This window comes from Gossypium hirsutum, chromosome A13, assembly GCF_007990345.1.
Source record: "Gossypium hirsutum isolate 1008001.06 chromosome A13, Gossypium_hirsutum_v2.1, whole genome shotgun sequence".
Taxonomy (NCBI): Eukaryota; Viridiplantae; Streptophyta; class Magnoliopsida; order Malvales; family Malvaceae; genus Gossypium; species Gossypium hirsutum.
Window position 1 is genome coordinate 45,036,218 of NC_053436.1, and position 26,245 is coordinate 45,062,462.

The window sequence follows — 26,245 nt, forward strand, 5'->3', positions numbered from 1 at the left end:
TCCACAATTTATGGTGATTTTCCAAAATCACGCTACTGCTGTTGTCCCAAGCAGATTTATTACAAATTTGCTCTTTCACACATTCCTTGCATTCAAATTATCTAAACATGTATATCATGTCATTCAAGATCGAACTCATATAACATAGGCATTAAAATGATTCACTAACAGCTTTAGTTCAATTGAAACGAATAAAATTCAATATCATATTCACATTTAATTTTCCATGATCGTAATCACCTAAAAATAAATCATATACTTCCACAAACCTTTCCACAAGGGCCAAGTGTTTATATTTGAATATAAACATAGAATCACTTCACATAACTTCACACATTTACCGAATATATCACGATCACATTTACAGTCATAACACTTATTCACAGATGCATCACTTTATATATTTATAATTTAATTCAAATCGAATCGCATACGAGTACATGATACGTACCTGGCCAACTTAATATGTAATGCACTTTCAATTTGTCAACTTAGTGTAGGATTTTGTAATTGTATACTTTTATCAAATTCTTCGGCACTTGGACGGCTAGGTATAAAACCCGAAATTTTATTACCAGCACAAAGCCTGCGGGACTTTAGCCCGGATACATTTCCAGCACGAAGCCTGCGGGTCTTTGGCCTGGATATATTTCCAGCACAAAGCCTGCGGGACTTTAGCCCGGATACATTTTCAGCACAAAGCCTGCGGGTCTTTAGCCCGGATATATTTCCATACACATTTCGTCTTCTTAAATTACTTATGATAGAAACTAGAAATCTATTTCAGTCCCTGCTTCGACCATATTCTTTAAATCATTTCGTACACACAGTGCCTTACACCCGATCTCGCACACATAGTGCTCGGTTAATAATGTCGCACACATAGTGCATATATTCATTCACACACACCATGCTGCCCTTTTCATTCGTGCATATACATACCCATAGTATATTTATTCAATACCATCAGCTCAATAATACATTATCAATTCAACATTATTTCACATATAAAAATTCACAATTCAGAAGTTATGTGTAATCTAGACATACATAGTAATCTAAGCGTTAATTACCTAGAACTTACCTTATTGTCGAACAAACAGCTCCGACTGGCTACTCAACGACCTTCGCTTTCTTCTTATCCGAACTTGATTCTCTTTGATTTTGAGCTTAATTTAAACAATTAAACAATTTCAATTATCTTATAAATTCATCATAACTCAATTTCTATTTTAAACACATAACATACGGCACTTTCATCATTGATGAATTATACGCGTAACATGGCTGACTGCTCCTAGTTCTTACATTCGACTAGCTTGTTACAACATTTTCATATTAACAATTGAACATTCATCTAACTTTAGTCAAGCAAAATTTACTTTCTCTTACTACTATCACATACATGGCAACTCAATTCCTTTCATGTCAATTTACATTTAACTAAACAACGTTTTAATATTTAGTACATCCGGCAATGGCACAAACCGACTTATCTCCCCATTCCACTTCCCATACCTTAACCGAATACTCCCTAAAATATTTCAATTTTTCCCAACTACATCCAAGAGCTTAAAATTTACTTAATTGAGTTTATCCAAGTCTATCTTATTATCTAGCTAAAACAATAATTAAGTTCATTTCAAGTCTTCCATGACCGAATGTACATATATATATATCTAACTCAATAACAACAAATTATTAACCTCCCATTTCAAGTCTACATTCGGCATCCATAAAGCACTCTGATACGAGTCACAAAAGCCCAAATTCTTGAAGGCGAGGCCCAATAAGCAAATTCCCAGCCCAATCAAGAAATCCATCCATACTTAGTTGAAAATCAGGCCAAATTGTCAAAGTGACCCAAGTTGTAAAGTTTTATTTTTATTTTTATTTATTTATTTACTTAGTTTAAATTTTTATGTCAATATTCAGTCCAAGAGTCCCAGATAAAATGACCTTTGACCGAATTTCCATATTAAAATAATTAGGAGTTTTTTTTAGTTTTCTAATTAGATTAGGACTAGTTATGAGGCCTATTTAAAGGCATGACTGTCCACCTTGTTAAACACTTATCATTACAATTACATTGAAAATTTCAGATTTGATTTGAGTGAAAATTCTCTTTGAGTTCTTCAAGGATTTTCTCTTGAGTTTTCTTTAGAAGTTGTTTTAACAATCTTTTTGATTGTGGGAGCCATCTTCAACCTTCTTCTTGCCATTGATATTCTTTGGAGGGGAGATTAGAGCCGTTTGAAGGGAGTTGTGAGATCTTTCGGGATTTCAAGGCTTCTTAGGACTTATCTTTTAATTTCTTACTGTCAATTCTTTCTTTATTTCTACTTGTGCTGAATCATTATCTAATCTATTTTCTGTTCTTATTGTGTTTTCAGCCTTTTTCTATCTTAAGAAATCAGCCCAAAAATTCCCAAATTCTAGGGTTTTTCCATACTCTTTTTGGGTGAAATTAGATTGTCGAAATTTGGGGAAAACTATCTTGGTGTTCAATTTGGCAGAATCACAATCTCCTTGAGGGTTTCAAGAACCCTAACACTTATTTCTATTCTCAATTTGATTCTTTGCTGATTTGGGGATTTTATTTCAGATCTGAAAATTCAAAAATCTAATCTTTTAATTTTCTGTTTCGTTTCAGATCTAATTGTTTAGGGTTTTCGTAGGAGTTTCTCGTGACTTGGCAACTCGATCTTGGTCCGCGCGCAACCCCGTATCATTTGGTATCAGATTTGGGCGTTTTGGGTGTTCTTGGTTGATTTTTAAACTGATCTCTATTTTTTTAAATTACAAACAGCAGTTTTACCCAGAAAAATTTTCGAAAAAAATTCATTTGAGTGGGTAAACGTTTTCTGATTGATCTGAAATTTTACATACATATTTTTGGCACTGTTATTGAATATACAAAAATATTTCCCGCAAAAAAATAAGTCGAAAAAGTCAAAAAATTGAAAAAAGACGAAATCCAATAAAAAATTAAAAAAATATTCAGCGGGTTGAATTTGGTGCCCAAAATTTCCAGATCAAAAATTCAATATATAAGGACACTCCAGATTTAATTTCGTGATTTTTGGAGATCGGTAACACCTCGAACGAAGTTGTCAAGTTACTCCGCAGTTTTTCGGGTTTTCTGTTTTCAGCAATTTTTATTGATTCTTAGCTGTAGGTTTTCATTTGTTTCCCTTTATTCTTCCTTTACGTTATCTAACACCTTCTTGTTTCTTGTGTTAGTAGGATTTAAACGTGTGCACAACTTCTTCCTCGGTGCAACACGAATCGATTGGTGTCTCGTCAGTTTTTGGCATCCTAGTGCAAATTAGGATTCTTTGGTAGTTTGGTTCACACTCTCTAATTGGTTGATATAAACTCTGATAAAGAACTCACAAGATTGAATTCGACCTCATTGAGAATTTGATTTTTTCTTTTTGAGTGATTAACGGTGAGGTTTGATAACTTTTATTTTTGAGTGTTGAGTGTTTTGCAGGTTTTAAAAAAAATGTCTACAGGTGATAATACTAGTGACATATTTAAAAAATTCCAACAACAGTTGGACGAACAGGCTGCTGCACTTCGAGCGTTGACTGCTACTATCAATGAGGTGCGGTTGAATCAAGAGCCTCAATATCGAGATCAAATTAAAGACGATGTGGATAACCAGCCTCCTACTCATAGGCGCGCTCCTCGGCGTGTCCCTAGAACTGATTATGATCTTCATGATCGTAGACAACCCTCTTTGGCAAAACCAAAGAGCGAGCAGCAACGAGAACATCTCTTTCATACTCGCTGCCATGTACAAGGTAAGCTTTGTAGAGTTATTATTGATGGTGAAAGTTGCTCGAACGTAGCCAGCACGACGATGGTGGAAAAGCTTTGCTTAACCACTACCAAGCATCCACGACCTTATCAACTACAAGGGCTTAGCAACGAAAGCCAATTTAAGGTCACTCAACAAGTGCGCATCGCCTTTTCTATCGGTAAATATCAAGACGAAGTCGTGTGCGACGTAGTACCTATTCAAGCCTGCCATTTATTGCTAGGAGAACCATGGCAACTGGATCGAAAAGTCACTCACGATGGTCGTACCAATAGGTATTCTTTCAAGCATCAAGGAAAGAAACTTACCTTAGTGCCGCTCACTCTGGAACAAGTCCATGAGGACCAAATCAAACTGAAAAATTCTGTTAAAACAAGTGAGGAAAAAGAAAAAGAGAATGAAAAAGAGCAAAAAGAGATTGAGAGTGAAAAGGAATGTGAAACAGAAAAGAAAATTGAAAAAGAAGTTGAAGAAAGAAGAGAAAATGAGTTAGAAAAAGAAACAAAAGAAAAAGACGAGGAAAGGCTAGTGAGGAATGTTTCCACTAACCAAGATATGAATTTTTCTTGTGTTGCTACTTTTCAGGTTCCTGAAAGATCGAAAGATAACTTTCAACTTCAATACCTCTCAAATGAAAGACGCTTTCATACGATCAACTTAGGCAAAGATGAAATCACACTACATGATCCCGAAGGTAAGCAAGGTAAGAAAATTTTAGAAACCGAGTCCAGTGCAGATTTGAAAATTATTAATAAAACTTTTGGTGACTTAGTTCTTAAAAGATCCCCTCATTTTGATCCGATTAATTGTTACTCTTCGATTGTGGTTGATAAAGTCATTACGAAAAGAAGCGTGATTTGTTATTCTCTTGATTTACCTTGTGTAAAATCCTCGAATTTGTCCAAATCTGTTTTGGAGAATAAGGTAACGAAATTTTCCAAATTTGTTTTCAATTTATATTCGTGCCTTAAACAGTTTATGTGGTTGTACATGAAGTTTGAGTTCCATTTGACAAAGGTTAACTCAACAACGGAGATTCGACTACACTATGCCCCCGATGAGCGAAGGTTTGTTTTAAATGAAAAAGGTAAAATCGACCCTTATTCTTCTGCTTATCGAGGTAAGATGCTTAAAACCTTTGAAACACTTTTGTACTCCTCGGATAGTGATAAAGATCGTGTTGATGAACACTTAGATCGAAACGTGCTTGACTGTCCTATTTTATTTATTGATGATCTATCTGTTTTGATGGTTGATAAAAAGATTCTTGTTTTTGATAATGCATGTGTGAGTGAATCTATAGACCGTCGATTAATGCATGGTATGATTATGCAACTCTGTGAACCATGTGAATCTTTTCAAATACCTACTTGTGACGATTATGTTTACCATTTGATTTATTACTCGCAATTTATTCATGGTTTGTGGGAACAATGTGAGACGACTGAATGCCTTAAAACATGTCCATCTTTGTTTCAAATATTTGACGAGGCAGTGGTGAGTAAATTAGATTGTTTGCATGGTAATCTGAATCTGTCCATTCACATGCGTTATACCTGTTCTGTTATGCTTATGATTGGACTACAAGCTTGTTTCCGTTGCTATTTACTATCTCATGGCTATTCTTTTCAGTGGACTCAATTGCCATTAGTCCCGTTCGATAGAGGAAAGTCGAGTTCATTTGATTTTTCAGATTCGAGGACGAATCTTTTTGAGGAAGGGGGGAATGATACGAGTCACAAAAGCCCAAATTCTTGAAGGCGAGGCCCAATAAGCAAATTCCCAGCCCAATCAAGAAATCCATCCATACTTAGTTGAAAATCAGGCCAAATTGTCAAAGTGACCCAAGTTGTAAAGTTTTATTTTTATTTTTATTTATTTATTTACTTAGTTTAAATTTTATGTCAATATTCAGTCCAAGAGTCCCAGATAAAATGACCTTTGACCGAATTTCCATATTAAAATAATTAGGAGTTTTTTTTTAGTTTTCTAATTAGATTAGGACTAGTTATGAGGCCTATTTAAAGGCATGACTGTCCACCTTGTTAAACACTTATCATTACAATTACATTGAAAATTTCAGATTTGATTTGAGTGAAAATTCTCTTTGAGTTCTTCAAGGATTTTCTCTTGAGTTTTCTTTAGAAGTTGTTTTAACAATCTTTTTGATTGTGGGAGCCATCTTCAACCTTCTTCTTGCCATTGATATTCTTTGGAGGGGAGATTAGAGCCGTTTGAAGGGAGTTGTGAGATCTTTCGGGATTTCAAGGCTTCTTAGGACTTATCTTTTAATTTCTTACTGTCAATTCTTTCTTTATTTCTACTTGTGCTGAATCATTATCTAATCTATTTTCTGTTCTTATTGTGTTTTCAGCCTTTTTCTATCTTAAGAAATCAGCCCAAAAATTCCCAAATTCTAGGGTTTTTCCATACTCTTTTTGGGTGAAATTAGATTGTCGAAATTTGGGGAAAACTATCTTGGTGTTCAATTTGGCAGAATCACAATCTCCTTGAGGGTTTCAAGAACCCTAACACTTATTTCTATTCTCAATTTGATTCTTTGCTGATTTGGGGATTTTATTTCAGATCTGAAAATTCAAAAATCTAATCTTTTAATTTTCTGTTTCGTTTCAGATCTAATTGTTTAGGGTTTTCGTAGGAGTTTCTCGTGACTTGGCAACTCGATCTTGGTCCGCGCGCAACCCCGTATCACACTCTCTAGCAATTAAGTTAAAAGAAAAATTTAACATAACTTAACCTTACTCCATAATAGCCAAATTAGGATTTTTGTCCATTTTAACCATTTATAGAATTTTTACTTAGTTCATATTCATCTATAACCATTTCAAATCACATACTACAAAACATCATCAATTTGACATATAAGAACATAACCAAATGTTTCTTGCAACACAAACTCAAAAATTAACACATGGGTCATGTTATGAGCATCAAAACAAACTCAACTTCACAAAAAAATTCCAAAAGAATCACATGATATCATACCTTAATCTATAAATTCACATAGCCGAATGTCCTAGCTTCCATTTTTCTTTTCTTTTCCTTATGGTTTCGGCAAGATGAAAAAAAAGATGATGGAACTTTGTTTTTATCACCACTTACTAATATAAATTTATTATTTCAATATATAAAAATCATTTTATAATAAAATGTTTATTTATATCTTTATTATACATAATTCCCATCAATTAAAAATGAAGACAAGAGAACACATTATTACATGCGTGTGTTGGCCGGCCATTTACATTCAAAAATGGTCTATTTGACATGCAAGTCCCCCAAACTCCTAAACATAAAATATTTGGCCACTACACATTTGCCTATCCCATTTCCAAGGTTTCTTAAATAAGTCATTTTTAACTAATTCCACATCCAAATACCAGAAATCAAAACACGATATTTTCACATATAATATTTCACATATAACAAACATAGAATATAACATTCAATTACTTTTTTTTTGGTTCGGAAACCACTGTTCTGACTAGGGTCTAAACTAGGTTGTTACAGAACCTGTGGTGATCTGCATAATACATCATGCGTAGAGCCTTCCTGTAACTGTAAGTGTTTCCTAAATATCAATAAAAATGAAAAAGATTCCCTCTCAAATAAACTGAAAAAAAAACACCTTAACATGTAAGTTTCATTCAACTTACCCATGGGGTGTTGGCATTCCAAAGTTACGCTGAATATTCTCTTTAGTATTTCTACCCTTTTGTTGACCAATAAACATGTACCTCCTGTTGGCACATAATTAAATTAACCTTGCACAAATAAATTATGAAAAGTTAGAAGAGTGAAGAGACTTGAATATGAAAAGTGAAAAAACTTGAATATGAATAGTGAAGAGACTTGAAAATGAAAAGTTAAGAGGCTTGAATATGAAAAGATACACACATGCATGAATAGTCACAACTCCTAGCATATAGTGATATAGATGAATAGTCACTTACAACTCCTATATAAAGAGTTGTATGTGATGAAGAATTATTAACTTTGTGTGCTTGAAATAAAAGATTATTTGAAAGAATTTTTTCATACAAAATTTATTTATCTTCTCCATTATATTATTTATCATTTTCTTTGTTTTATTTCTCCAAATATTAATCATTCAACTACAAATTGGTATCAGAGCCTTGTTCGATCGAAATGAACAATTCTATTCCTCTTTCTTCCGTTCCCTAATTAACCAAAGAAAATTATGGCAAATGGAGTATCCAAATGAAGGCTCTTCTTGGATCTCTAGAAGTTTGGGAGATTGTTGAAAAAGGTTATAATGAAGTTGAGGCTGAAGAGGAGGAAGGATTAACACAAGTTCAAAAAGAGAGTCTAAGAAAATCAAGGAAGAAAAATCAGCAAGCCTTATTTTGGATATATCAAGGAGTTCAATCATATGAAGCGGCTTGGGAAAAAATAGCTTGTGCCACCACGGCAAAACAAGCATGGGAATTTTACAAAATTCATTCAAAGGAGATGAAAAGGTGAAAAGAGTTCGGCTGCAAACTCTTCGAGGAGAGTTTGAAAGATTGCAAAAAACAGAGTCAGAATCAGTTTCTGATTACTGTTCACGGGTTTTGTCCATAGTCAATCAATTAAAAAGAAATGGTGAAACTATGGATGATATTCGTGGTGTTGAGAAAATCCTCCGTTCTTTAGATTCCAGATTTGACTACATTGTGGTTGCCATTGAAGAATCAAAGGACTTAAGTACCATGACTATTGATGAACTCACAGGTTCGTTGCAAGCCCATGAAGAAAGATTAAACAAGAAGAAAAAGGAAGTAGATCTAGATCAAGCACTCCAGTCAAAGTTGTCTCTAAATGAGAATAAGGGAGATTTTAAAAATCAAAGAGGGAGAGATCGTGGTCGTGGAAGAGGAAGAAATTTTAGAGGAAGAGGCTCAAATGCTCGTGAAAGAGGTGAAGATGTAAGCATGGAGAATGGATGGAAAGAAGCCAACCAAAGTCAAAATTTTAGAGCATCACAAAGAGGACGCGGACGTGGAAATCAAAGAGGAAGAGGTCGTGGCTATTTTGAATGTTATAATTGTCACAAACCTGGTCATTTGGCAAGTGAATGCTGGTACAAAAAAGAAGAGAAAAATGAAGCTAATATAGTACAAAATAATCAAGAGCAAAAGCAAGAAACTTTGTTGCTCGTATCTCATGGTGGAGAGATTGATGATGTCTGGTACATAGACAGTGGTGCTAGCAAGCATATGACAGGTAACAAAAATTTATTTTCAAAGTTCTTTGAATCTGATTGTGGAGAAGTAAAAGTAGGAGATGGCAAAGCTTACAAAGTTAGCGGTGTTGGTGAGTTGGAGTTCAAAACAAAGCAAGGAAGGGTAGAGAAAATGTCTGAAGTTTATTTTGTTCCTGGTCTTAAAAATAATCTGCTTAGCGTTGGGCATCTCTTGAATAAGGGGTATGATATTCATTTCCGAGACATGGCTTGCTATTTATCAAAGAAAAATCAGGTTGTTGCTAGAGTTGGAGTGGCATCAAATAATCTTTTCTCTCTTACCCTTCAAAATCAAAATATGTCTTGTTTTATTGGTGCTCATAAAGGAATTTCAAAGTTATGGCATGATAGATATGGACATTTAAACTATGGAAATTTGGAGATGCTTTCAAGGAAGATGATGGTTAGAGGTTTACCAAAAATCGATCGGCTTGATGATGTTTGTGAAGCATGTCAACTTGGAAAGCAACACAAAATTGCTTTTCCTTCTCAATCCTCGTGGAAAGCAAGAAGACCATTGCAACTTATTCACTCAGATCTTTGTGGTCCAATGACAGTTTCATCTTTAGGAGGTAATCGTTACTTTATCTCTTTCATTGATGATTACTCAAGAAAGTTATGGGTGTATTGTGTCAAAGAAAAATCAGAGGCTTTTCAGAGATTCAAAAATTTCAAGGCAGAAGTGGAGAACTTTACTGGGTTGAAAATTAACACCTTGCGTACAGATCGTGGAGGTGAATATTTTTCAAAAGAATTTGAGAAATATTGCCGAGATAGTGGCATCCGGCATGAAATGACAGTCCGCTATACACCTCAGCAAAATGGTGTGTGTGAAAGAAAGAACAGAACAATTATGGAAATGGCTAGATGTCTTCTTAAGAAGAAGAGGTTATCAAGAAGATTTTGGGCTGAAGCTGTTTCCTGTGTAGTTTATCTTATAAACAGATCACCGACAAGAAGCTTGGAGAATTGCACACCACATGAGACGTGGTATGGTATAAAGCCTAGTGTTAGTCATCTTAGAGTATTTGGGAGTGTTGCCTACTCTCATATTCCAGATGCAATGAGAAGCAAGTTGGATGACAAGTCAGAGAAATACATTTTCATTGGCTATAGTGAAAGAAGTAAGGCATACAAGTTGTATAATCCGGTGACAAAGAAGATTGTGATAAGCCGAGATGTTCGGTTTGATGAAAATTCCATGTTTGAAGATATGGAAGTTGAAAAGGAAAATTTGCCAATATTTCCTTTTGAACTTGAAGAAGAAGAAGAGGCAGTAATTGAGAATGCTGAAGATGATGCTCAAGTAGAAAATCCTCCTGCTTCCCCAAGTTCTTCATCAAATTCTTCTTCATCCAGCCCGATCCGAAAAACGAGAAGCATCCAAGAGTTATATGATGTAACGGATGAAGTTGTGCAAAATGATGCTGTATTCTTTGCCTTCTTTGCAGGAGAAGATCCAATTTCTTTTGATGATGCATATCAAGAAGAAATATGGAGGAAAGCCATGAAAGAAGAGATTTGCTCAATTGAAAACAATGATACATGGGAACTCACAGATTTACCGCCGCACAAGAATTCAATTGGAGTCAAATGGGTGTACAAGACAAAGATGAATCCGAATGGCTCTATCAACAAGTACAAGGTAAGACTGGTTGCAAAAGGATACAAGCAAAAGGAAGGAGAAGATTTTACAGAGGTATTTGCTCCAGTTTCAAGACTTGAGATAGTTCGGTTACTTATTTCTCTTGCTGCCCAAAACAATTGGAAAATGTTCCAAATGGACGTAAAATCTGCGTTTTTGAATGGTGTTCTCAAAGAAGAAGTCTATGTTGATCAACCACCAGGGTTTGTCAAAAAAGGAGAAGAAGAAAAAGTTTACAAGTTGAAGAAAGCTTTGTACGGGTTGAAGCAATCACCCAGAGCATGGTACAGCCGCATCGATTCTTATTTTCAGAAGTGTGGATTCCAGAAATCTCCATATGAGCATACTCTCTACATCAAAGGCAATTATCAAGGAAGATTCATGGTTGTAAGTCTCTACGTTGATGATCTTATTTTCACAGGAAATGATGTGAAGATGTTGAAAGAATTTCAGCACTCAATGATGGCAGAATTTAAGATGACAGATTTGGGAGAACTTCATCATTTTCTTGGCATTGAAGTTCATCAATCCGAGAAAGGAATTTTTATTTCACAAGAGAGCTACGCAAAGGAAGTTCTAAATAAATTCATGATGGAAAATGCGAATCCAGTCTCTACTCCATGCATTACAGGTCTGAAGTTATCTAAAGAGGGTGAAGGAAAGCTTGTCAATTCCACCATATTCAGAAGTTTGGTTGGGAAGTTGATGTATCTGACTTCGACAAGGCCTGATATCGTGTATGCTGTTAGCTTGGTAAGTAGATTCATGGAGAAACCTTACTCCAATCACTGGGAGGCTGCCAAGAGAATATTGAGATATGTGAAGGAAACCATTGATTATGGAATTTTCTATAAAGCTAATACATTAGTTGATCTCATTGGTTATACGGATAATGATTTAGCAGGAAGCATTGATGATAGCAGAAGCACTTCTGGTTATGTTTTTCACCTTGGTAGTGGTGCAGTTTCATGGAGTTCAAAGAAACAATCAATTGTGGCGCTTTCGACTACAGAAGCTGAATATATCGCTGCATCTTATGCAGGATGTCAATTGATTTGGTTACGTGGAATTTCATAATTTCGGTCACAAAAGATCCAGTTCTTCATAGAAGGACAAAACACATTCGCATTCGATATCACTTCTTGAGGGAACTAGTGAATAATGGTGATGTTCAAGTTGAATATTGCAAGACGGAAGATCAGATGGCTGATATCTTCACAAAGCCTCTAAGTGGACAAGTCTTCAAGAAAAATGTTGAAAGGTTGGGAGTTCAAAGCAAGTTTAATTTAAGGGAGGCATTGTTGGCACATAATTAAATTAACCTTGCACAAATAAATTATGAAAAGTTAGAAGAGTGAAGAGACTTGAATATGAAAAGTGAAAAAACTTGAATATGAATAGTGAAGAGACTTGAAGATGAAAAGTTAAGAGGCTTGAATATGAAAAGATACACACATGCATGAATAGTCACAACTCCTAGCATATAGTGATATAGATGAATAGTCACTTACAACTCCTATATAAAGAGTTGTATGTGATGAAGAATTATTAACTTTGTGTGCTTAAAATAAAAGATTATTTGAAAGAATTTTTTCATACAAAATTTATTTCTCTTCTCCACTATATTCTTTATCATTTTCTTTGTTTTATTTCTCCAAATATTAATCATTCAACTACACCTCCTACCATCTATGGTTCCTATACCAGTAACGATAGCTGGATCGTCATACCCTGCTCGGTCTCCATGAAGTTCCACAAACTGGGCAAATGAGAATATGCAAAAGACATAGACAACTCATTATCCACACAGGTCAAATGTTAGATATAATGTTGATAAGAATATGCAATATTAATATTTGAGAGTTAACAAGCATGTAACCACCAAACCTTATCAGTCATGTTAAATACATGATCAAGGAATGTAGGTCTATTAGGGTGTCTGGCAATGTTCACGCGTTGTATAGGGGTAATATGCAAGTATAATTCCTTTAGAGCCTGGAACAATAACAGAACGAGTAAGAAAATTTAGAACAGGAAACCACCACTGTCATGATATCTTTGATGAAGCATCAACCACTTAAAATGCACTTTAAAAAATTGACAATTAGCACAAAGCTTGTATGCGCATTTTAAATATTGTTATCCAGAAGTAACATACCAGGCTAATATCAGACTTCTACATAAGAAGAAACATAGATTTTGGAGTTTCAAGCAATGATCCAATTGTTCTACTATTGTTATACTCTCCAATAAATGAATGACCCGAAACTAAAACCATATACCATTATCAAATTCTAAATAACCAATTGTGAATGTCATAGCAAGTGCAACAGAAAAAAAATTTATTGCCTAATATGAAAAGTAAAACTTCCAGGCTTTAAATACAGATTTGGCATAATCAGATTTAATTTTAATACTCAAATTCCAGACTTGCAACTTCACACCCATAAACAGTCTGAAGGTACTGATACAGAGCATTATATAAACATATAACTCAGAAATGTAATCACTATATGGAAGCAACGAAAGCAGTCTCATAATGTCTCAAACTTAATAATCAAACCTGTTGATATTTATTCTCCAAAGAAATAATCTGATCACTGAAATCCAAACCGGTTTCATTTGCCATCTTCCTCACCTGCGTTAAACCAGCACAACATGTGAAGCTAGCACGGACATAGTTTAATCAACTAAATCATCACTAAAATTAAGGAGTTACGTCAACAATCTTCTTCTCTAAATCAACAAGTGGCTTCTCAAAATCCAAAGTAACAGGCTTTTGTTTTTCTTTCAGTGGTTTGAAATGAGAGAGATGAGTGAGGACTCCGCCTTTCACATTTGGATGCGGATCTGCAGGCCATGGGTATTCATGTTTCTTCATTTTCCTCATCTTTGCAGCTACAATTACGTCCCTCCTTTTCACCACAAATCGTACCTTCCCCAAGGTTTTAAGAGGGATGCCAGTCACGCCGCTAGAGGAGCTCCGAAGAAGATCGGAAGCTGAAGTTTCATCAAAGGCAGCTGGAGAATACGATATCGAAGCCATTTCTCACCCAAACTCTATAATCAAAATCCAAATTTCTCAATCTAATAATAATTTTAACAATAATGCTAAATAAGATAACCAGCGAAAAAAAGTAAGAAAAAGAAGAATTAATTAAGTTCCTATAGTAGCTTCCCTCTGAGTAAACAAAATAATATAAAAACTCTGATTTTTCATAATAATTATAATAATAATAACTTCCAATTTATTCTTCTGAAAACTTAGTTTACATATATATAAGCTGAGTACGCGCATTTTAAACTGAAAAATACCAACATGAAGCTTCATTTCCATTTTCTCAGCAGCCAAACAGAAATGTGAACCAGCATGCGTCAAATAATTTTGTTTTTAGAAATATAAGTATCAAGATAAAAGAAGAAACAGCTAAAATTAATCGTAGATTTACCAGAAAATGAATGAAGTTGGAGGACAGAAACGAAGATCTTTGGAGAGACAGAGAAGATCCGAGAAATATGAGGCGAAAGAAAACGGTTGAAAAAAGTAGGACGAGAAATGAAATTATTAAAGGAGACTAAGGGAGGGAAAAGAGAGAGAGAGAGAGAGAGAGACAGAGTGAGACGGCTTCGTGGAGATCGTCGGTCCAAGGGCTTGTTTGGTTGTTTTCTAACTTTAAAAGCGCGCTATGTCGATACTTCTTATGCGAGTTACAAACAGAGCGAAATGAAGAGATAGCGAGCTGTGAATTGTGAATTGTGAATTGTTTTCCCGTAGCCAAATAAAAAGGCAGCATTTTTCGGTTTGACCGTTGAGCTTGAATAAGGGTTTACGTAATCTGGCACGAGGGACGCCCTATGGTCTCTTTTCCACTTTTTCTTTTTCTTGTTTTAAATGAATGAACTGGGTGTACAAAATTAAGGTAAAATCGAAAATATTCGATTAATTGATCGAAAAAATTCGGTTAATTAGTTGGTTAATTGAATTAATTCGGTCGGGGTTGGTTAATAATTTTTTAAATTTTTAATTAACGGTTAATTCGGTTCGAAACCAGTCGGTTAACTGAATTTTATTAGTTTAACCGAAAAATAATAAATAAAATTATACTATATTAATATCCCACTATTCACTCAAACCTAGTCCAACATAAACTCAAATACTAAATCTATTATATATTAACTCAAGTACCCAACCCAGTCATAAAAATTACAAATAATTTAATAAATAAAAATAAAAATCTAAAAATAAAATAAAAATAAAAAAACAAATGATTTTATACAAATAATTCAGTTAATTCGAGTAATTCGGGTAATTCGATTAATTCGGTTAATTCTATATTTATTTTAACCAAAAATAAAAAAAAATTCAGTTAATTCGGTTAACTGACCGAATTAACCGAAAAAATTTCGGTTCGGTTAACGGTTAAAAATTTTAAAAGGTCGATTAATTCAGTTAATGTTATTTCGGGTTAGTTAACCGGTCGGTTAACCGACTGAACACCCTTACTTGTATGATAATAACATTTTATAAAATTTTTATTCCTCAAAATTTTCTACCGGTTAACCGACTGAACACCCATACTTGTATGATAATAACATTTTATAAAATTTTTATTCCTCAAAATTTTCTACTTTCTTACTCCCATTATCTCCTACTCCTAAACTTATATCCACTAAAACATTAAGTTGGTATTTACCTTAAGGCCATACTCTTCTATAATATCTTGAATTTCTAACCATTACACCCTCCTTTAGCCTCATCTAAATGTTACTATCTCTTAAATTATCTCATCCTCCTCCTCATCTTAATCTTAATTATATTACCTTTGCATGTTATTTTCCTTCACGTTTAGTATTATATTTGATATTAAGCGGAATATTAGTAATTGTAACAGCCCGATTTTGAGTTTAGTCGGAATAATAGTTTCGGGATCACAAACCCAAAGTCAAAAAATTTATTTTATTAATTTATTAAGGTTTACAGCATGATGGAATTATTATGTGAAAATTTCGTAAAGTAATTTTACCATTTGAGTACTTAATTTGATAAAATGACTTAATCGCGTAAAATACAAAAGTTGCATTCTATTTGTTAAAAGTGTTTAATGGCTATTAAAAGGAAGTGTGGAGTACTTGCATGGCAATTAGCCCATTGATATTGTGAGTGGACGGTTAGGCAGAACATGAAATAGTGAATTTTGTTTTTTTATGTTTTGATCAAAGGGTATTTTGATAATTAAGTTAATAAGTATAATAAGACAAAAATAGTAAAAAGGCATCATCTTTTCTCTTTTCTTCTTGAACCGAATGAGAAAAGAAAATGGGTAGCCATGGAGAAAGCTACATTCGGCTAAGCTTTGTGCTTTAATTGGTGAGTCGTTTTTGTTTGGTTTTTAATAATTTCTACGTTTTTGAGACCGTTGCAACTTAATCTAGTTAGTCCATATCTTTGATTTCTGAACTGTTAAAGATTTTAAAAGATGCCATTAATGAATAAGCATGTATTGTGAAGTTTCTTGATAGATTATGAATGCTTGTTGATAGATATACAAGTTTTGTTAAATGATTTTTAATGAAAATGCAAATTAGGGGATAATTTGTGAAATGTGTAAATTTAGTGGTTGAAATGTGAAATAAATGAAAATGTGGGCTGCTATAAGCATGAAAAAGGTTCGACCAGGCATGGGTAGCAAAGAAATTGAATGAATTTCATTTTATGAGCCTAGAGGCAAAAGCATAAATATGATAAAGTTTAGGCGTAAAAATGTAAGTAAACCAAAAATGTGAAATTGGGCTAACTTGAGTAGCATGATGAGTAAATAAATTAAATGTGTTGTTATAGATCAAGGAATACGAGATTTAGACTTAGAATGAGGGAAAAACAAAAAGCATGACGAATAAGTCCTTTTTACCGATTGTGCTAACGAGGTAAGTCCGTGTGATTAAATAAGCATGATATCTATGTTATTGTTAATATACTTGAAATCTATCCTGCTATCATTGTATTGAATTATATGTTGATGATATTGTACATGAGAAAGTGATGCCAAATGTTAATAACATTTGGGTGATGATTGAATACATTGAAATTTGATGGAATATGATATTTCATTGAAACAAGTAAGTTGTATGTAAATAATACAACTACATTGTTATTATATGTGTTTGGATTGATATAGCATAAATTGCTTGTTTGTGGAAATGATTATGTATGATGAATATTGAGATAGTAGAACTCCTGTTTGAATCTTAAGAAATAAATCGAATATTCATGCCACGACATTTGGGTTATTTGTATGCTAGTGTAAGATATGTCTGGAACATGCATCAGCCACATTATGAGAGCCAGTGTAAGACCATGTTTGGGACATGGTATCGGCATTGAGACGAGAGCTAGTGTAAGAAATGTCTGGGACATGTGCCGGCCTCGAGATGTAAGCCAGTGTAAGACATGTCTGGGACATGCATCGGCTACAAGATGTGTCAGTGTAAGACCATGTCTGGGGCATGGCATCGAGTTGATGGATGAGCCAGTGTAAGACCATGTCTGGGACATGGCATCGGCATTATACCCTATGTTTGAGGCTTAGTGAATATCCAATAGCATTCCAAATGGTTTAACGGCTAGAGTTACAGTTTAAGTTAAATAAGAAAAGTATAACCATGTTGTGAGTGGTACAGGTACTTACATGAAATTGATGAAATGTAAATTCAATTCATGTTGTATGATTAGTAAGGAATGAATATGAGCATGTTGAGTAACACGTGAACGTATGCCAAGCTCATGAGAAATGATTTCGGTTCATGATGCACATTTGGTGAAGATGTAAGTAGGTAATTCATGCCTATGAGAATGATTTTGTGATGATCTTGTGATTATAGGTCTATACTTATGATGTATAAATATTTATCTTTACCAATGTGGTGGAAATAAATTAATAAGGTGTAATAAACTTAGTATCATTGATTTATACTAAAGCAGTTTTGGACAGCAACCATAGTCCGACTTTGAAAATCCACCAAAAATTGTGGAAATTGAGTTCGAGGCTGAATAAACTATTGAATTAAATATTAATGAGTCTAGTTTCACATAGAAGAAATTGTGTAAGCAAAAGAGTTTCATATTATGAAATATTTAAATTATTGTGAGACAGAGTCAGAATGATTTCAAAATCCCCCGTTCTGATTTGAGAAAATAATTGAAAATTGTAAAAAAATATTTATGGGTTGCAATTTATATGATTAGAATCCTTAATGAGTATATTTTCAAAATAAACAAAGAATCTCGTGTGAAAAGATAATTAATTTTTATTAAACAAAGGTTGAAGCTGTCAAATAGCAGAACAGGGGTGACTTTGAAGAATAAACTGTACTAATTTGCTAAACCAAAAATTTTGTAAATTTTATGGTAAGAAGATATGTGAGTCTAGTTTCATGGAAAATTAGTGGATCTTAATTTGAAGTTTCGTAGCTTAAGATATAAATAATTTAGTGACTGTGACTCGAGAAAATAGCTCGACTTGAACATAAGTAAAAGTGCAAATATGGTTGTATTACCTTGAGAAGCAAGTTGATAAATTGCTTATTATTTTCATACGGTCTTACTAACCTATAAAGCTTACTCCCTTTCTTTCCTTTTCTTTAGTGTTTACAGGTTAGCTCAGGGTTGGAGATTGTCGGAGGCAGTATCACACTATCAAGTCAGTTCCTTTGGAATAATGAAACATATATTAGAAATATTAAGTGAGTGGCATATATAGGGATCTAGTTTATTGACATGTGTTATTATGCTTTGGCCAAATGTATTGGCTTATATTGAGTTATATGTATATGGCCATGAGATGTGGCTCATATTCATTATGGCTTGTAAACCTAGCTATTCATGTCATCTCTAAGGTTTATGATGTGATTATGTTTGTTTGTCATGCATGGTTGGTAATATGACATGTGTGTTGGATATATGCTCTATGACCAATTGAGGTGGTCATAGGCATGTAGTAATTGCACGTTATAAAAACAACGTGATAATGGTTGAACATGAGTGCTTTATGGATAAGTTGGTAACCTTAGTATAATGGTAAAAGTGATATCAAAATGACAAGTCTTATGAATGTGAATTAATGAATCTAGACTTGGTATTGCATGAGTAGATGCATTGCTTATAAGAGGACATGTTAATGTTATGAATATGTCTTAATAAAGAGTGTTTAATCACTAAAATGATGCCATGAATTGTAATTTAAATATGTATAAGGTTGTAAGGGTTTATGGGTAACATGAAGGCTTGGAAAATAGCCTAAGTGTAAACACGGGCCGAGACACGGTCGTGTGTCTCAACCATGTAGGGGACACTGCCTTAGCACACGAGCGTGTGGCTTAGCCATGTGGTTCAAATTATTCGCTAACGTCATAAAAAAGGAGTTACACGGCCTGAGGACATGGGCGTGTCGAAGGCACACGGGTGTGTCCCTATGTCTACATAGGTGTGTGACCCTATCTCATGGAAAGAAATTTTCTAAGTTTTCCCAAAATTTGCTAAGGTTCTCGGTTTAGTCCCTAACTACTTTCAATGCATGTTTAGGGCTTCGTAGGCCCGTGTATGGGACATTATGCATAAGTATGAAAAGTTTTGAATTAAAATAAATTTTGTAGCCCGGTTTTTGCATGTTTGTGAACGATTAAGTCCGGTAATGCCTTGTACCCTGTTCTGGTATCGGACACGGTAAAGGGTGTTACAGTAATGGTTAGTAATGGTTTAACTTACATAGCCTAAAGGATTTCAGCAAATTAGTTTTTAACTTTTTCATAAATGCTTTAAAAAGCATGGTTATCCTCTTCTAATTTACTTATTCAATCATATAAAATTAATTATTTTCCACTAATAGGTTGTCATCATAAAGGTAGCCCTCTTAATGTATAATTCCTCTATTGGTTTAAGGGTTTATAGTGTGTTTTGTATAGTTGTCGAGGCTTTGGAAAGTTGAAGGAACCGAGGTTGGTATTATTGCCCCAACCCAAGGAGGATGGTTCTACCATCTCGTATTCTAAATAAAATAGATTTCCATGTCTATTACCTATGAAATTGCACTTTACCAAAGGGACATAGTCCTCAAATGGTTATTGATAAAAATTATATGCTTAGATGTTCAAATTTGTCCACAATTAGATTATTCTAACTTTTAGGTTATCTTTCTCACTTGATTCACCAAAGTTTTCCAAACATCTTCAAAGGCTCTTGAGTGGTTTTAGACTTTACTTTAGCCACGAATGTCTTGGTTGGGCACATACAATCATTTAAGGCTATTTCTTCTAAAAGCCTACATGCCTTATAATACTCCTCAGTTAACAAGACTTCCTCATCAACCCCATCTAGTGTAGACCTAAGGTGGCCATCTAACATATTATAGAAAGTCAGAATATATACCTAATTTGGAAGATTGTGATAAGAACATGTTCTAAGTAATTCCTTAAAGCACTCTCAAGCCACATATAAAGTTTCCCCTTCATATTGGACAAAACTAGTGATATTGGTCTAGCAATCTTGTTGGGATGGAAGTATTTTGCTAACAGCCTACTTGCTAATTCAACCCAAGTAATGATAGCCCCTAGGAGATGTGATTCAAGACACATTGTAACTCGATCATTCAATAAAAATGGGAGAATCGAAGCTTAACCACATCCTCATAAACTCATTGAATTTAGAAGTGTTGCAAATAGATAAAAACTATTGCAAATGATGGTTTGGGTCTTCTGTGGGTATCCCCTTAAATTGAATTGAATTGTGTATCATTTAAACTATAGAATGATTAATCTCAGAGTTATTAGCTACAACATAAGGCTTTATAATATTGCCATGTCTCCTATCTAAGTTTGACATAGCATAGTCCTTGAGAGGCCTAGGTGGTAATAGTCCTTGAGGCTTATCCATTTCACAATTTACTTCTCATCCATTAGATTTTTAGCCTTTCTAAGATTTCTCAAAGTTCTTTCTAACTCAAGATACAATGGTGAGACTTCTTGATTTCTTATTTGTATACAATAATAGAAAAAAACACCATAGTAGTCTAGAAGATTAATCAGTTTCCCAATGAACATTACAAATATTAAGAGAATTCCAAGGAATAAGAGCACAAGCTACATAAAACTAACTAAAAATAGAACAAAAAAACACAAAACGAAAAAAAGCCAAAATAAGTCCCTAATAAATCAATTGCCTAATTCATTGTCATATCTTAATCTTGAAAACCAAACAAATACAAGTTTTTAAAACCACAAACTATTCAAATTTCTTACTAATTATTCTTTTCCAATGGCACCAAATACTTGACGCGACCTCAGTATGCATTTGCAAAATTAGAATAAACTTGAAGTGGGTGTAGCACGAGTGAACAATTGTCATCAAGTAGTAAGATTTCAATTAAATATGTCGAAACCATTTTTTTTTGTTTTTGAAAAGCCGGGAATCGACTTTAAAACAAGGTATGGAGTCGCCACCAATCTTTTTTGTTTAGGTGGGATCGGATCGCCTAATAACACATTTTATTTTATTAAAATATCAATTTTGGCCTACGAAATTCAAGAAAACAGGTTCGAGAGTCAGTTACATACGAGGAAGGATTAGCACCCTCGTTACGCTCAGAATTGGTACTTAATTGATTAAATAATGTCCTTATGTCTAAAATTTAAAAAGATTTTGAAATACGATTTCGTTTAAAACATTTGAATAACTCGAATTGTATATTAAAATTCTCTTGTTATGAAGGAATAAAATATCACATCTAGTACGTTAGGACATGACCTTTTAAACCCTCGAAGCCACAATCGACTCTTGATTTCAAAAAGCTCATATATTTGAAAATTACAAAAGGATATTCAATTATTTGGTCCAACGAAAAACCCAAACCCAACACGTTAGGGCATAATTTCTCGGATTTCCAAACATAGAACATTGCCTTGTTTTGAAGTTTTGAAAACACAGACGAAATTTTAAAGGGATATTTGGTTATTTAGACAAACAGAAAATCGAATCCCAGCACGTTAGGGCACGATTTCTCGAATTTCTAAACATAGAACATTGCCTTGTTTTGAAGTTTTGAAGACACAGACGAGAGTTTAATGGGGTATTTGGTTATTTGGACAAACGAAAAACCGAATCCCAGCACGTTAGGGCACGATTTCTCGAATTTCCAAACATCAAACAATATTGTGAATGTAGATGCATGAAATGAATGCAAAAAAGGCGTCGATTCTGATTCAATTCCATTTAGAAAACTTTACTAGAAAAGAAAATTCTTTACATAAAATGGGCTACAAATAAGGCTTTGCCCTAATGCTCAAAGTTTTAATTTTCCTAAGCAGTGAAGCTAGCTCCTGCCCCCGGTCGGATTCCAACTCATACTTCACACTCAGTATGTCCGCTTGTACCGCCAAAGTTTGTAAGTAATCGGCTACCTCCCGAATCTGGGTTATGGCTTCTCCCATAATGTAATCCCTGTTTCTGACTTGATTTTGCGAATGGTGAAGCTGTTCCTTCCAACGCTCCTCACTTGCTTCGAAAAACTCAATCCGCATTTCACAGCTCTCTAATGATGCTTCTAATTCTTCTATTTTTCCTTTCATTTCTTCTACCTTACTTAAGATTGATCTCAACTCCATCACGATATTACGGCTTTGGTATTGATGAAGAGATTTCTCGAGTTTCGCCACTTTAGCCCTTAATTCGCCTCATTCATTTCTGCTTTCTGACGGACTCTTCTCTAGGGCCTCATTTCGTGTCTGAGCCTCTTGAAATTTCCTTTCCCACTGGTCAGCTTTGGTCTTTTCCTCTCGAATCTCCTAACGCCCTTGTTCTGAAGTTTTCCCTAACTCAACAATCTTCATCGATAGATGTAGCTTCTTATAATCTGTCTTCAAACTATCCAGATCCTCTTCGACCTTATTTTTCCCTTTTCTTAACATCTCAGCCTTTGCCTTCTGAACATCTACATCTAATCTCAAATTCATTTTTTCCTCTTGCAACTGCTCAATCCTCTTCCCAAGCTCGGAACTCTTCTTTTCGAAGTCTTGTTTTATGATCTCCAACTCTAACGAGACAACTTGCAAGTATTCCTCCATTAATCGAGCACTTTCTAAACTCGGCCTAGGAATATTATCATTAATCCTTTTGCTAAACCAACCACTGTATTAAGGCGTCATCATAGAACCAACAACCAACCTCTTTATTGCTTCCAAGCATGAGAAATCTCTTGAACCCTTTTCTTATAATTGTCCCCCTTATATGAGAACTCACATTGAGCAAGCCCATAAGTCGTTGGTATAAATTGCCTCGACTTATACTACCTTAACACAAGCAAAGGGGTATATCCAACGGCCCCCCAAATCCCAAGCAAAGGTACCCAATCAAAATTCCCACACCGATAAAGAATCTCTTCGGGGACCATCCAATAGTCTCTCCATTCAATATCATATTCTTTGAGATTTTGAAGAATTACCATCCACCTTTTTTTTGAAATGTCATCTCTCATTTGTGTAGTTGCTTCCTCCTTTAATGGGGAGTAACTCTCAGAGAAGACCCGGTAAGAGACCTTGTCCACCTTCCAGAAATTTCCATGAAACCATATCAATAACAGCTACACGCATCCAATAAATCTGCCTTCGCCTGCCCTCCGACACATGCTTAAAGATCTGAATGTCTCAGCTAGAATCGCAGGTACAGGTGTGACTCTTTTATCAAGACGATCGAATAAATTAGTGACTGCTTCATCTATATGCCTTAAAGCTTTAGGAAAAATCACCAAACCATAAATGCTCAAGGCGAAGATGTCAACTTTCTTCTTTACATCCAGATGTGCTAAGATCAGGCTCTCAAATTCACCCAAGGAATACATTTACCATCCCCCTTTTGCTAAATTCGAGCCATCACCCAAGGCTCACTCATCCTGGTAATATTCATTAACTTCTTTACAAAAGTTGGGACATTAACAGCCCTAAAGTACACTTTGTTGACTTGAATCCTTGGACAACGCAGTAGGGTAGCATACACTTCCACAGTGGGCACCAAATCTACCTCTCCGAAAGTGAAACAACTATAAGCAGGGTTCCAAAACTGAGCCATAGCCAGAAACAAATGCTTGTCTACCTTGATATCGAGGAAGTAGGGTATATAGCCATAATTTTGGTAAAACAATTACTTAGTTCCCTCATCCCAATGGGCTCATATGTCTCTCAGTTTCTGTAGCTCATTTTGTGTCACACTGATGCGGGTAAAGTCCCACAACTCCGATGTATATCCCTCAGCTAGACTATCCCCTTTCTCTAATTGTAACTTCTCTGACCATGTACGGACGACCACATTATCCTCGACTTATCAAGAAATTCATTCTCTATGCTAAGTCTTCTAACTTAGTAACCAAACACGAATCGACACCTCTTTAAATATGCAATGTCATGCAATCACAGCCAAAATAAAACACACAAGTCAGTATCAAATGATAAAATTCAAAGCAAACAGAAAATAATCAAACACCTATCTAGATAATCGCTAAAATTTAGCGTCACACTACCTAGGGTGAGCTTCTAGGGTTTACTATATGAGGTGCGGTTCTAAATAAAAGGGCATCTGAACGAACAAATTCCTTAATCCTCACCCATTATAGGCTCATATGGATCGAGTTCAGTTCAGGGGAATACATTTCCTTATGACCATGCGGAGATGAAAATCTCACGAAGACATAGGTACGGATGTATCCCGGAAGCAATCGACTAGCCCAAGCAGAGGTGAAAACCTTACAAGGCATAGCTTCTTACTCCCACTTAAAGGTGTAACCACAACAGTCATACAATGCAATGCAATATTATTCTACAAGACTCAAACCACAACAATCATACAAACAAATGTACCAAAGAATTATGATTTTCAAATCAAAATTTCAATTTTAGACGACAAAAGAAATCAATTTTATGGCTTGACTCTCTTATTGTCCCCAGTGGAGTCGCCAAGCTGTTGAAACCATTTTTTTTGTTTTTGAAAAGTCGGGAATCAACTTTAAAACAAGGTACAGAGTCGCCACCAATCCTTTTTGTTTAGGTGGGATCGAACCACCTAATAAAACATTTTATTTTATTAAAATATCAATTTTGGTCTACGAAATTCAAGAAAATGGGTTCGGGAGTCAGTTACGTACGAGGAAGGATTAGCACCCTCGTTACGCCTAGAATTGGTACCTAATTGTTTAAATAATGCCCTTATGTCTAAAATTTAAAAATATTTTGAAATACGATTTCGTTTAAAACATTTGAATAACTCGAATTGTATGTTAAAATTCTCTTGTTACGAAGGAATAAAATATACATCCAGTACGTTAGGACATGACCTTTTAAACCCTCGAAGCCAAAATCGACTCTTGATTTCCAAAAGCTCATATATTTGAAAATTACAAAAGGATATTCAATTATTTGTCCAACGAAAAATCGAAACCCAACATGTTAGGGCACAATTTCTCGGATTTTCAAACATAAAACATTGCTTTGTTTAAAAGTTTTGAAAACACAGATGAAATTTTAAAGGGATATTTGGTTATTTGGACAAACGGAAAATCAAATCCCAGCACGTTAGGGCACAATTTCTCAAATTTCCAAACATAGAAAATTACCTTGTTTTGAAGTTTTGAAAGCACGGATGAAATTTTAAAGGGGTATTTGGTTATTTGGACAAACGAAAAATTGAATCCCAACACGTTAGGGCACGATTTCTCGAATTTCCAAACATCAAACATTGCCTTTGTTTTGAAATTTTTTTGAATAAACGATTATAAAACCAGCTTAAAACGCATTTATATGGTTTACTTGAGGTACAAAACCAATGATATGACTAAAATCGGCCCAAATATGTTGGAGATGTAAACATGGTATCAAGCACAAAATAAATATATGTGACATTACATTATTGAATGACATAGATAACAATACGAACATACAATTTGAAATATACAATAATGATAACTTCCCAACACATCATATTCGAACAATATTAACAATCAAAACCCAATGAACCCCCTCTTTCAAAAATATATATATTTTATAACATTTACATGGCAAATTAATAAAATATAAAACAAATTTTTGAGTGATAATAGATGAATTTAAAATAAATGGAGAAAAGGAAATTTAAAACCAAGACATGTATATAATTTTAACTTAAATTATATGTATCAAAAAATTTTAACAATGAGCAACCTATGAGAGAATTTGACGTAAGTTATATAATAAAAATAAGTATAATAATACATAGATGAGTTTTAAAATAAATGTTACATAAAAAGACATATGAAATACCAAAATAATCTAAAACAAAATATGTCACCTTAAAATTGATAACACATAAGATAAACACTAAATAGAATTAATACATATATAAAAATAATAGATGAGGGTGTGAAAAAACAAAATATATAATAAGATTTTTAAAAGAAATGAATTACGTATAAACAGATTTAAAAAGAAATATATATAT

The 26,245-nt window shown here is 34.3% G+C and overlaps 1 protein-coding gene and 1 non-coding gene across 16 annotated transcripts; one reads left to right on the top strand and one right to left on the bottom strand.

Annotated features, from left to right (window-relative positions):
- Nucleotides 1-621: 621 nt before the first annotated feature.
- On the bottom strand, nt 622-14,491 carry LOC107894205 (acetyl-coenzyme A carboxylase carboxyl transferase subunit alpha, chloroplastic). 15 transcript variants are annotated; one of them, XR_005908108.1, is made up of 8 exons: nt 14,187-14,491; nt 13,457-13,797; nt 13,301-13,375; nt 12,625-12,732; nt 12,417-12,496; nt 7,504-7,584; nt 7,301-7,418; nt 622-1,169 (listed from the first exon to the last, which is right to left on the bottom strand). XR_005908108.1 is itself a non-coding variant. In XM_041086124.1 (8 exons), exons 2-7 carry the CDS (start codon nt 13,781-13,783, stop codon nt 7,339-7,341), a joined length of 738 nt encoding a protein of 245 aa, XP_040942058.1. In that variant the 5' UTR covers nt 13,784-13,797; nt 14,187-14,491; the 3' UTR covers nt 624-1,169; nt 7,301-7,338. The 15 variants fall into 15 exon arrangements, 5 of the variants coding, with proteins under 5 accessions (XP_040942058.1, XP_040942059.1, XP_016674930.1 ...); XM_041086124.1 differs by having other exon boundaries at nt 624-1,169; nt 7,301-7,405; XM_041086125.1 differs by lacking the exon at nt 7,301-7,418 and having other exon boundaries at nt 624-1,169.
- Nucleotides 14,492-20,168: 5,677 nt separating this feature from the next.
- Nucleotides 20,169-20,276, top strand: LOC121212815 (small nucleolar RNA R71). Its single transcript, XR_005908189.1, has one exon. It is a non-coding gene; the product is annotated as a small nucleolar RNA R71 (small nucleolar RNA).
- The last annotated feature ends 5,969 nt before the right edge of the window (nt 20,277-26,245 follow it).

Coding starts and splice junctions, on each gene's coding strand:
- LOC107894205 (XM_041086124.1), bottom strand. CDS start 13,783: ATGGCTTCGATATCGTATTCTCCAGCTGCCTTTGATGAAACTTCAGCT. Junction 12,733..13,300: donor TGGAGAATAAATATCAACAG/GTTTGATTATTA, acceptor TTATTGTTCCAG/GCTCTAAAGGAATTATACTT. Junction 7,406..7,503: donor GGAATGCCAACACCCCATGG/GTAAGTTGAATG, acceptor AAACACTTACAG/TTACAGGAAGGCTCTACGCA.